This window comes from Drosophila subpulchrella, chromosome 3R, assembly GCF_014743375.2.
Source record: "Drosophila subpulchrella strain 33 F10 #4 breed RU33 chromosome 3R, RU_Dsub_v1.1 Primary Assembly, whole genome shotgun sequence".
NCBI classification, from domain to species: domain Eukaryota; kingdom Metazoa; phylum Arthropoda; class Insecta; order Diptera; family Drosophilidae; genus Drosophila; species Drosophila subpulchrella.
The window spans coordinates 6,999,422-7,012,284 of NC_050609.1; the positions used below are offsets into that span (position 1 = coordinate 6,999,422).

The 12,863-nt window shown below is 39.3% G+C and overlaps 4 protein-coding genes across 4 annotated transcripts; all 4 read left to right on the top strand.

The window, feature by feature from the left end:
• The first annotated feature begins 5,679 nt into the window (after positions 1-5,679).
• LOC119552675 (putative gustatory receptor 98b) lies at positions 5,680-7,087 on the top strand. The gene is made up of 4 exons (XM_037862388.1): positions 5,680-6,553; positions 6,614-6,690; positions 6,761-6,928; positions 6,986-7,087. Exons 1-4 carry the CDS (start codon positions 5,680-5,682, stop codon positions 7,085-7,087), a joined length of 1,221 nt encoding a protein of 406 aa, XP_037718316.1.
• Positions 7,088-7,367: 280 nt separating this feature from the next.
• LOC119552694 (putative gustatory receptor 98d) lies at positions 7,368-8,756 on the top strand. The gene is made up of 4 exons (XM_037862424.1): positions 7,368-8,241; positions 8,301-8,377; positions 8,436-8,603; positions 8,658-8,756. The coding sequence occupies exons 1-4, from the start codon at positions 7,368-7,370 to the stop codon at positions 8,754-8,756; spliced, it is 1,218 nt and encodes a 405-aa protein (XP_037718352.1).
• Positions 8,757-8,974: 218 nt separating this feature from the next.
• On the top strand, positions 8,975-10,385 carry LOC119561046 (putative gustatory receptor 98d). Its single transcript, XM_037874880.1, has 4 exons — positions 8,975-9,848; positions 9,903-9,979; positions 10,037-10,204; positions 10,260-10,385. The coding sequence occupies exons 1-4, from the start codon at positions 8,975-8,977 to the stop codon at positions 10,371-10,373; spliced, it is 1,233 nt and encodes a 410-aa protein (XP_037730808.1). The 3' UTR covers positions 10,374-10,385.
• A 343-nt stretch (positions 10,386-10,728) lies between these two features.
• LOC119549155 (putative gustatory receptor 98d) lies at positions 10,729-12,660 on the top strand. The gene is made up of 4 exons (XM_037856945.1): positions 10,729-11,963; positions 12,022-12,098; positions 12,160-12,327; positions 12,387-12,660. The coding sequence occupies exons 1-4, from the start codon at positions 11,090-11,092 to the stop codon at positions 12,504-12,506; spliced, it is 1,239 nt and encodes a 412-aa protein (XP_037712873.1). The 5' UTR covers positions 10,729-11,089; the 3' UTR covers positions 12,507-12,660.
• The last annotated feature ends 203 nt before the right edge of the window (positions 12,661-12,863 follow it).

The following is a 12,863-nucleotide window of genomic DNA, read 5'->3' on the forward strand; positions in this document are numbered from 1 at the left end:
GGCGGCAAGGGTGCGATTCCTGGTTTCTTGTGTCGCCGTGTCGTTTTCGTTGTCCTTGTAGGTGCAGCCATATGCGCGACAAGTTCCTCCGGAGTCACCCCCTTTTCAAGGGGGGGGGGGGGGGGCACAAAGTTTTCCAGCCACTTCTACTATGGGCCCGAATTGGAGCCGGGGCATTGTCACGCAGTTGTCTTCTGGGTAGTGCGACTTTTGGCTCAAGGACCAGACACTGCCTGCCTGTGGTAACTGCCACCACACTGAGAAAAAATTCGAAAATTAATTTAAGAGATACTCTTAAAATGTAGAAATCGAATGCTTCAAATTGGAAGAATAGCTACTTGAGATTTTATAAATCAATTTTAGTAGATACACATGCTTCGGTTTTACAATTTTTAATACAACATTTTTGTTGTACAACATTTTAGGGAAAAATCCAATAGAATATGTTTAGTCAAAGTATTAATGTTTTTATGTTAAACGCATCTTAGCAGCCAATCAGAAATAACTAAATTAACTCTGTAAGAAATTCGAATATATTAAACTATGTATATACCTTAATTGTTAGATTGGTTCTTAAACAAAATTCAGATAATATTTTTAGAACCTAATAATATAATAAATATAATATAAAGAATATTTTTGAAAGATTTCTTAGGGTAAAAAGTGATTAAGAATTGGTAGAAAAACATTTGCTTGTTTGCACCTGATGAAATACAACCCACATCATATTTCTTTAAGTGCTTGAGCATCAATTTCCTTGGGGTTTTGGATCCTTTCAGCAGGCAATGCCAGACCCGCTGCCTTCGATTCGAGCTCACTTTAAACGGAATGCTATCCCCAAAAGCAGCGCCTTACTTTCGGGGATTAGTCGATGCCCCGTTTTTGGGCCAAGCGGAATTCGTTGATGATGTGCATGCCTGTGCAGATGTATGCTGATATGTGAGTATATATCCCGATGCCGGATGCTAATGCCATGGCTCACACTCGCAATCGCACTTATTCAGATGATGGGGGAAATGTTTTCGCATAAACATCACGTCGGTCACGTTTCACGTTTGTCCGTTACAGCTACATTTATAGATATAGCTACAGTCGAAGCGATGCTCTCTTTTTTCTATATTGTTCGACTGCAAATGTTGGGCCAACAGTCAGCCAGACACGTATGACAGTTTTACTACGATGGCAAACAATGCTAATAATCATCATAATGCTTTTGAAGTGGCGCAAATATTTGCCAAGCCCATAAACATAAATCAACAGGGTGGAGGGAGTTTTGGTTCAGTTACGAGAATAACCGGGTTTAAAACGTAGGACCTAAGCCATATAACTTATATGCCAGGACATTGAATTTACGTCCTGTCAAAGGAGAACGAGGCAAAGTGCTGCCTCCATGTACAATTTGCAATCAGGCAAAACTAATTTGCCCAATAAGCCGCAGGCGAAGAGGTCAAAAAGGTATTTTGGATCGAAACCGACAGTTGCAGCAGTCGTCGATTCGTGTTCCAAATTGCACAGATAATGGAGCAAAATCAACTTGAGCTGATATTGACAATTCAGTGCCACAAACACAGAACTTTCTCAGCTGCCTCGACCAATTGAGAGATTCCCAAATGACAGTGGAATTGATTTTCATCGATATGGCCGCAACCATGTGCTTCTGCATTTCATATTCATATGCGAACGTGCTCCTGGCACTCGATTGTGATTGTGCTCCTGATTCTGATTTTGTGAGATTGGGAGAGTGTCCCTGGCAATGGCAGCTAACAGCCAACAGCCAGCATCCAACCGCAATGTAATTGATGTGGATGCCTTGCTGGATCCTACTCCGGCGAACCAGTCCGCACTTCTTCATGTTGTTATTCATTAAAATCCCAGCCGAGTGCTTTTGTCTCTCACGAGATGGTCTCAAGAGTGTGTGTGGGCGGTGAATCCCCTTTTCGGGGCTAATCTGCATTGTCTACGGCTGGCAACATGAAAGATACTCTGTGACTCGATTGCAGGGATACTCGAATACCCAGCTACACGGCTACACATGTGGCATTGTCCTGTTCCCCTCAACCGCAACTTTAAGTTCTCTTAGCGATGAACAAGTTTCAAGTTCGTCAGACTCGTATATTCGTTTGGAGTAAGTAAAAACACACTTAGAAAAATTAACCAACCCAAAATGCTTAAAGTCAGCTTAGTATGAATTATTAAAATTAACTAAATTGGCAACCGATCTTATGTTGACATAACTGGTTGGGAATTATAAGCGACATTCATTTTTCACTTTAAGTATGCGGAATTTAATTTTAAGAGCAACCATTTTAATAGTAACCAGAGCTGGTTGGGAATTATAGCCTTATAGTAAGGAGGCTCAAGAATTTTAAACTTACATTCTCCACTTTTAAAATATCGAATTTTATTTTAATAGTAAACTTAAGAAGTCCTAAATAACATCGGGAGTAAGACCTAACTTTGTAAAATATTTTTTTTGAGTTTCAGATTTACCAATATCCCTTACTAGGGAGATCTCACATCCCACCAATATTCCTATCCCTTGCTTCTACAGGCTCTAACGGAATTTTCACTTTTATTGTTTAAGCTTTCAGCACAGATTGTGCGCGTATTATTGAAATCCCTTTTGTGCGCCCCAGGCAGAGGACACACGCCATCTCCGAATCCCTGTGCCAAACTCTCTACATCCTTATCACTCCTTACCATCCGCATTCCACTCGCAAGTCACCATTGTTTCGCATGGCTTGGTGGCTTAGGTGATGCCATTACCCAACTCCAAGCGTCGGTGCTCCGTCTCCTGATTTGTACTAAACAAAAGCCTTGCTGCGAATGGCAAAGTTATTTGAAAGCATTGATTACATATTGATAGCAAAAGACAGACTTTCAGTGCCAAGTCAACTAAAACCGCCAACCACAAGGGGGGAAGATGGGGAAGGTACCAGCCAGCGCTGGATCCTTATCCCCAACAATTGATACTTCCTTAAATTTGTTTCGCAGCCATGTGATTTCCCATCAGATAATAAAATACCCATGGCCCAACGGAAGCTTATCACATGCCTCAGGTGGTATTAAGTTGTGGGTAAAAAATAATTAGAGACCTTCAAGCGCATTAATCGTTTATGTATTTCCGGATTTTCTATAAAACTAAAATTTTCGAGGTGAAATTAAAGATGCATGCACCTCAATAGGAGGCTCATCAATTCAAATTCGGACTAAAAGAACTATCGCAATTGATATTAAACATATTTTAATGCCCAGTTTTTCTTTTAATTAAGCTTATTTTCGACATGTTGCTCGAAACCTGGAAGCTTCTTATCGGCAATCACTCTATCTATGAACTGAAAGTGCATTAAATCTGTCTCCATGACGACGCACGTGATCCGATTTATGGATTGAAAATGGGGATGAGTCTTTGTAAGTCATGAAAAGGTAAGGGGTGATGTAGACGGCGAGTGCGGTGGCAGTGCAATTTAATGCGCCATGGCCACGGATATCCGTTTAATGGCCATGAATACATAAATAATAAATAATAAAATTGTATTTGTTTATTGCTCGCAGACACTCACTCGCACACACGGCCAACGTGCAACTTACACATTGCCTTTATGTGGATTTATTTACCTTTGCGAATAAAATATATCAATATGTGTATAAATATATTTCTCCCTTTTTTTTGTGTTAAAGTTAAATGCAATTTAAACAATACACAATATATTTATAATAAGAATGATAAAATGCAGTGCAAAAAAGCGGTTTATATACGGACTATCTGTACGCCAACGCCAGAGATTGGCTATTAAGGCCATGTAAATCTGCGGGCCTGTTGGGCTCTGGGTTTGGGTGAGTATGGACGAGCACTTCCGTTTTCCTGTGGCCTGTTAAAAATTATTTAATTTTATTGTATTTCAATTGTTTGCTGCGGCAGAGAGGAAACAATAATCCAAAGTCATTGTTACTTTGCAGCCGTGCATAATAAATGAGAAGCATGTTCTGCGTCTCCAGACCCACTCTTCAGGACCTCCATCGCCACCCACTTCATCAGCTCATCGTCCTCCAGTGCCGATGCTAATGCATGCAATTTGCGCTGCTCTCGAAGCTGAGTGTCCTGGGATACGATGACAATTTGGCCTTTTTCCAGACAAATATATATGTATACTTCACTCACGAAAAATAAAATTAAAATGATAAAATATTTAATTTTTAATTTATTATTGAAAGTTTTATATGAAAACCACCATCTTCATCAGAGGATATATTTTACAAATCTAGCTAGACATATTTTTAAAAGTGGTAAGCCCAACACTTTGTAATAAAAATAGTATAATATAATAAATATTCTGAGGTGTGAATTTTCTGAAGGCGGTTACTAAAGGCTATAGTTATACATTTACAATTTTATGTATCTTAAATATTATTATCAATCTGTTTAGTTTATTGTTCCTTATTTGTGTTATTTCTAGCCATGTTTCTTTGTACAGTCTATCGGCAACACTGGTGTGATGTGGTGCCGGATCAGGATATGTTGCTATGGCAAATTAAAAATGCCATTGGCACGGAGTCCAGCATGCAAATGCATGTCCATGTCATAGAGTTACACAAAGTGCTTAATCAAGCTTAAAAGAAAAGGACTCGCAAGAGAAACATACATGGCCAAAGTAACAAAAAATAAAACGAAGGGAAGCCTAACCGAGCGATGGGCAAAAAGGATCAGGATCAGGATGTGGAGGTGGGTGTGGGTGTGGATGGATGTGGAGGAGATGCAGCGCACTCATTGACTGTGCAAAGTGAAGTGAAGTAGTTTAAAATTAAAAAGGACACTTAATCCCGTCAATGTCTTGCCTTCGCGCCGGCAACCCTCATCCGTATCCTCGAATCCTCGTGTGTGCATGTGGATCCCCAGGATCCCTGGGAAATTCCAGCACGGGATTAGCAGGCGGTTGGGGATTGAACAAGAGGGTGTTTTCGTTTGATTTGGCTTGTGCTGCAGCATCAGCTTGCGAGGATGTGGATGATGGCGATGGTGATGGCGATGGTGATGGTGACGTTGGATGTTTGCCCACTTTGGCTCACAAGAAGTGCAATTATGTGCACAAAATGGAAAATGAAGCAAGAAAGTGGAGCAATTGAAAGCGACAGATGGAGAGATGGAAATGTGTGGCTGCACATGCAATCGTCGAGAGACAATGCTGATTGCTGGCCAAAGACAAAAACAATTTAACCCACATTTGCATGGTATGGTAAATGGAAATTACCAGCGTTATGACGTGGAAATTGGCCAGGCAACCGAGATAGAAATCATCCAGGGGATCAGAGGATGACCCCCCGAAAAGCAACTCGAAGCCCAACTTATCTACCTAATTAGTGAAATGTGCTTGCATTGGTATAGTGAATAATTAGGTAAGCGATGAAAACTCAGTGATGGGTAAGGTACACAATTAATTTAACCTGTTTGGTATTTCAGATAGTATTGGAAATAACAACAATTTTCAAATTAAATGCTGATATGCTAAACCAAAAGGAAAGTGAAATGGCAATTCATTGTGATATTATTTAAAATTAAAAAAAAATTTAACCACTTCTTAGCATTAAATATTTTTAGTACCTACAGGTACTTAATAGCCATCACTTTCCTTGGTATATTCTTCAATTTGCTCTTCAGTAGGTTTTTAAAACTCAACCAATATGGTGGCCAAAAAGAGCCGTCTCTTGGCCACAGCCTATCCATATCTCCAGATATTTTCCGCGTTTTCCCTAACGCCACCACCCCAAAATATTGGCAACACCTCACATAAGAGACTGAGATGGTACTTGATGGCTGGATTTGTCTGCTATGCAGCTGGGATCATTGTGCTGGTCTTATTTGTATCACATTTAAACATTGTAGCCATTGACAAGGAAGTATTGGATTACAAAGTGGCAGACTTTACCAGGGTCATGGGTAACATTCAAAAGAGCTTATACTCGGTTGTGGCCATTGCCAACCAACTAAATATGCTATTTAATTATCGCCGACTTGGCGGAATCTACGAGGATATAGCCAATCTGGAGAAGGATATAGACGAGGCCTCACAGTGTTTCGGTGGACAAAGGCAAGGCTACAGTTTCCGCTTCCGTTTGGTCTACAGTGTGGGTGTGTGGTTGGTCCTTTTGATGGCTTTAACGCCACGTTTTACTCTTATGGCCATGGGTCCCTATGTCAGCTGGCCATGTAAGATTCTCACCGAGTTTATCATGATAATGCAGCAGCTCAAGAGTCTGGAATATTGTGTATTTGTTCTAATAATTCACGAATTGGTGTTGAGATTGCGTCACACAATTCTTCAGCTGCAGGTGGAATTGGAGGACTGCGATCGGGAGGATATGCTCCAAGCTATATGTGTTGCCCTCAAGCGGAATCAGTTGCTCATTGGACGCATCTGGAGACTTGAGGGCGAGGTGGGCGCCTATTTCACCCTGTCCATGACTTTGCTTTTTCTCTACAATGGACTGACCATCCTGCACATGGTTAACTGGGCATACATCAATACATTTCTCGACAATGATTGCTGCCGCTATGGTTGTATAAATAAATGTATACTTTTAAATCTCCCTAATCTTAAAATTTTCTTTTTTCCAGACCGTTTTTTCATTATCTCCATGCTCCTATTAAACCTTTTAGTGCCTTGCCTTCAAAGTCAGCTTTGCATTAACGCTGTAAGTTGACTTGTAAGTTAAGTTTTCATTCCAATGATTTATTTTATTATATTTTTCTTTATATATCTAGTATAACTGTTTCCCTCGAATCCTCCATAAGATTCGTTGCATGTCTGCTGCATCCGATTTTCCCATTCTAACCAGAGGACTGCGGGAGTACTCCTTGCAGATGCAACACCTGAAGCTTCTCTTCACCTGCGGCGGATTGTTTGACATCAATTTAAAATACTTTGGAGGGGTACAAGATGATACCCCAAATAAATATAATGCCGTGCTTACATTTATATACTTGCAGATGCTGGTCACCATTATGGGATATATCATAATTCTAATACAGTTCAAAGTCCAAGCCATTGCTGAGAATAAATATAAGGCGAGTTTCAACATAAGCGGTTAACAATTTCATAAAAAGTTAAAAAGAAATTTGTATTATTCTATATGTTAAGCTAAGACCCCAATCCTTTTAACTATCATAAAAATACCTTCTGAATTATCGGTTCTAATTTGAGTTAAAACGGAACCAATATTGACGTTGAGTGGGTAACTTCATAGAAAGGTTTTAAAGCTAGGGTAAATTGTTAAGATTATCTAATCTAACTCATTAATAGAAAGTGTTTACCAGGTTGGTCGTTTACCTTCAGGGGCTTAATACAGTTCCGTTTAACACTTTGGCGGACATGGAGGCCCACCGGAGTCGTCTGCTGACCACAGCTCGTCCTTATCTTCAGGTTTTTTCCATATTTGGACTCATACCTCCGCCAATATTTTTTGACAGGACATTGCCCAAGGAACTTAGGCGTAACTTAATGACCGGATATGTCGGTTATGCTTTCGCAATTCTTCTGGTTGTCATCTATGAGTGCTATGCCAACATTATGGCTCTTCAAATTCATATTGATCAGTTTCACGCCGAGGACTTTAGCAAAGTTATGGGGAAAGCGGCAAAGATTATTGTGGTCGTAATGGCTGTTTCTAACCAGCTCAATATGTTGCTAAGCTTTCGTCGCCTTAAAGAAATATTCGAAGATATTGCTGATCTAGAGGTGGAGTTAGAAGACATTTCCAAATGTTTCAGTGGAAAGCGACACTGGTGGAACTTCCGATTCCGTTTAGCGATTTGCATAGGACTTTGGACCGTGCTTCTTGTGGACCTAGCACCACGTTTAATATTGGTGGGACTGGGACCCTTCCTCCACTGGGCAAACAAATTTCTCACCGAAATCATACTGCTGATGCTTCAACTCAAAGGACCGGAATATAGCCTTTTCGTGCTTCTGATCTATGAGTTGATCCTTCGAGTGCGTCATATCATGGAACAGGTCTATACTGAACTTGAGGATTGCGATTGCAGCGACAGGATTCAGGAGCTGTGTGTGACCTTGAAGCGAAATCAATTGGTGGTCGGTCAAATCTGGAGGTTGGTGGGTGAGATTGGCAAATATTTCACCCTATCTATGACGCTGCTGTTCCTCTACAATGGACTTACCATTCTGCACATTGTCAACTGGGCCATCATAAAGTACATCAATCCTAGCGATTGCTGTCAATATAGTAGGACATCTCTAGAAAGCATCCCCAACTGAAATTTTCATACTATCTATTTTTTTCAGTGAGAGTTGGGGCCAGTATTTTACTATCAATCAATCTACTGCTGGCCTGCTTTTATAGTGAATGCTGCATTAAAGCTGTAAGATCTGAGTTAATCTTAATGTAATAACTGAGTTTCAATTTATTTTCCTTGCTAGTACAATAGCATTCCACAAATTCTACACAAAATGGGTTGCCGACCTATAGCTGAAGAATTTTCAATGCTTAAAATGGGACTTCGAGAATATTCCTTGCAAATGCAACATCTGAAGCTCCTTTTCACTTGCGGCAGCTTATTCGACATTAATCTTAAATACTTTGGAGGGGTATAATATGCCGTATAAATTTTAAAGACAAATACATATATTTTTTCGTTTCAGATGATGCTCACCATTTTTGGTTACATAATTATTTTAGTTCAATTTAAAATACAGGTTTTTGCAGACCTTAAATACAATCAAAATTTTAGCCAAATTTAAAATGATGCCATAAGTGCAATATTTAAACAAAGAACCTTAACACAATGGCTTTACCCCATTGTTGTTAAATAATTTAAGAGCTAGACCCCAATGCAACCTTTGTAAATAATTACAAGCATGCATTTGTCATCTTATCTACCTAATTAAAAAGGAGTGTTTTCCGTCATAAGTGAGGAAGCTAACGTTGCTGGCCAGTTCCCATCGATACCTTGACGGACATGGATGTTAACCGCAGTCGTCTGCTGACCACAGCTCGTCCTTATCTTCAGGTTCTTTCCATGTTCGGACTTACACCTCCACCTGTATTTTTTACCAGGACATTACACAAGCGACGTAAAGGCTACTTTATAGTTGGATACGTCTGCTACTTGTTTGGAATTCTTCTGGTGGTCTTTTATGAGTGTTATGCAAACATTGTAGCCCTTCATCAGGAAATAAAGCAATTTCACTCGGAGGATTTCAGCAAAGTTATGGGAAGGACACAAAAGGTTCTCGTGGTGACCATGGCCAGTTGCAACCAACTAAATATGCTACTGAACTTTCCCCGACTTGGACGAATCTACGAGGACATTGCGGATCTGGAACTACAGATAGAAAAATCTTCGAAGGGCTTTAGTGGACGAAGATATTGGTGGAGCTTCAGATTCCGAATGGCCCTTTTCGTGGGACTATGGATGGTGCTGATAATAAGTTTTATTCCACGTCTTACCCTCCGGCGTCTGGCACCCCTGCTTCATTGGGCAAATAAATTATCTACTGAGATCATCCTGATAACACTACAACTTAAAGGTCCGGAGTTTTGCGTGTTCGTGCTTCTGGTTTATGAGCTGATCCTCCGAGTGCGGCATATCCTTGAGCAGGTCTATACAGAACTTGAGGATTGTAATTGCAGGGAGAGGTTTCAGGAGCTGTGTGTGGTCCTGAAAGGCAATCAGCTACTGGTGGGCAGAATCTGGAGGTTGGTGGGTGAGATTGGATGTTATTTCACTGTATCTATGACTTTGCTGTTTCTCTTCAATGGACTGACTATCTTGCACGTCGTCAACTGGGCTCTCATAAAATCTATCAATCCGAACGATTGCTGTCAGTACTGTAAGTATTCTATCCAGTCTTAAAGGAATTTACTTTTAATTTTACTTCTTATAGCGCGAATCGGTGTTAGTCTGTTACTAACTATCAATATTTTTCTGGCCTGCCTATATAGTGAATTCTGCATCAAAGCGGTATGCCTGATCAAATATATCTTATGAATGAATGAAATAATGACAAAACTCTTCTAGTATAATAGCATCCCACGAATCCTTCACCAAATTTATTGCCTGCCTGAAACGGAAGATTATCCAATGCTAAAAATGGGCCTCAAGGAATACTCCTTGCAAATGCAACATCTAAAGCTGATCTTCACATGCGGCGGGTTCTTCGACATGAATCTAAAATTTTTCGGAGGGGTAAAAGTAATGTATTCTACCAAATGCAATTTTGTACTCAGCCTCCTCTATTTAGATGGTCGTAACCATATTGGGCTATATAATTATTCTTATACAATTCAAAATTCAAGTTTTTGCGCAATCAAAATATTTTGAGAACCAAAACATTAGCGAAATTTATGATGAATAAGGTAACACGTCAAAAAATAAACAAACAAATAATAAAATAGAAAAACTAATTTTATCTTTTAGTCAGTGGGAAATAATAATTTTTTTAAAAATCTGTCAGAGGCCTGTTAAACAGAAAATAGGAAAGATACAATACGTGTAAAATTTTAGATTAATAAACCCATTTATGTTGATTTCTACAACCTCCCTGTTCCTTTTGGAGAAATAATAGCTTGTGATTTTTTTTATAACATTCTTGTATGGGTTTTATTTTTGATAAAATCAAATATTTAGGCTTTGTATTTTTAAGACATTTAAAAGGAAACTAATTTTATTGATATCCAAAGGGATTTTATCAAACTAATTACTAAAAGTGTTTACCGAGATAATAACTCGTAGGGTCACGCATTTTTGCCAGTGTCTTCTTACTTCTCGCCGGACACGGAAGCCCATCGCAGTCGTCTGCTGACCACAGTTCGACCTTATCTTCAGGTTTTATCAATATTCGGTCTAGCACCTCCATCCGTGTTTTTACCAGGACTTTGCATAATACCAAAACAAAGATTTTTTTCAGTTTAATGAAAGTTCTTGTGACCCACTTAACATCTAATGGAAAGTTCTTAACTTAATTTAACTTAGTTTGATCATCTCAATAAACTAATTAAAGAAAAAGGGTTTGCTAAACTATTAACTACCAAGCTTTGACTTTTAGCAGTGCCTTTTAACACCTCGACGGTCATGGAAGTTAATCGCAGTCGTCTGCTGACCACAGCTCGTCCTTATCTTCAGGTTCTTTCCATATTGGGTCTCACACCTCCGCCTGTATTTTTTACCAGGACATTGCTCAAGCGACGTAGAGGCTACTTGATAGCTGGATACACCTGCTATTTACTTGCAATTCTTCTGGTGATTATCTATGAGTGTTATGCCAACATTGTGGCCCTACACCAGGAAGTAGATCTTTTCCGAGCGGATGATTTTAGCAGAGTTATGGGAAGGACGCAGAAGGTTCTTGTGGTAGCCATGGCTATTTGCAACCAACTAAACATGCTCTTCAACTTTCGCCGCCTGGCTCGAATCTACGAGGATATTGCTGATCTGGAGAAGGATATAAATAATTCTTTGCCGGGTTTCACTGTACGAGTGCACTGGTGGAGTTTTCGATACCGAATAGCTATTTTCGTGGGACTGTGGATAGTTCTGCTCGTAGGGCTTACACCACGCTTTACGCTTGTGGGACTTGGTCCCTTCCTTCACTGGACAAATAAAGTACTCACTGAGCTCGTCTTGATAATGACTCAACTCAAAAGTGCAGAGTATTGCGTGTTTGTTTTGCTGATCTTTGAGCTAATTCTGCAGTTGCGCCATATCCTCCAACAGATCGTTATAGAGTTAGAGGACTGTAATTGCAGTACCAGGATTCAAGAGATGTGTGTGACCTTGAAGAGAAATCAGTTGCTGGTTGGACGAATCTGGAGTTTGGTGGGTGAGATTGGCGAATATTTCACCTTGTCCATGACTCTGCTGTTCGTCTACAACGGACTTACCATCCCGCACGTTGTCAATTGGGCTCTTATAAAATCCGTAAATCCGAACGATTGCTGTCAATATAGTGAGCCTTATATCAAAACTCATTTAAATTAACTTAACACTTTCTTTCATATATGTAGTGCGCATCGGTGTTACGCTTTTACTATCGATCAATATTTTTCTGGCCTGCTCTTACAGCGAATTATGCATCCAAGCGGTAGGCATGGCTGCTCAATTATATCTAATAATTGTAGTTCCTAATTACAAAACTCTGTTAGTACAATAGCATCCCACGAATTCTTCACCAAATTTATTGCTTGCCTGCTACGGAAGACTATCAAATGTTAAAAATGGGTCTTAGGGAATACTCCCTGCAAATGCAACACCTTAAGCTCCGTTTTACCTGTGGCGGATTATTCGACATCAATCTCAAGTACTTCGGAGGGGTAAAACCGAAATGTTCTCACATTTGAAATTTGATACTCAACTACCTTTGTATTTTCAGATGGTGGTCACTATATTCGGATATATCATTATTCTGATACAATTCAAAATGCATGTTTTCGCTCAATCAAAATACATGGAAACTGCTAATATCAGCGAATTGAAGGCATTTAACGGTTAATAATAATATTATTATTTATAATAATAATATTATTTTAATATATTTCACGAAGAAAAATAAATTACACAGTACAATTTAACATTGTCATATTGTAACAGCGACATCTAGCGACAAAGCAATTTAAAATTCAAAGATATTAAAGTTATTGGATATTAACAACGCAAATTATATTTAAAATATATTTTTAAAACTTATCCATAACAAAGATTTTCTTTAGCCTTTCCCTCAAAATTCCTCAACCGCATATCCTCCATCAACGGAAGTAGAATACATGTAGTAAACAAGTCATGTCAAGATACACCATGTATAATTTACGAATTTTACATAAGTTACAGTGGTGGTTTCAAAAAAGTTTCA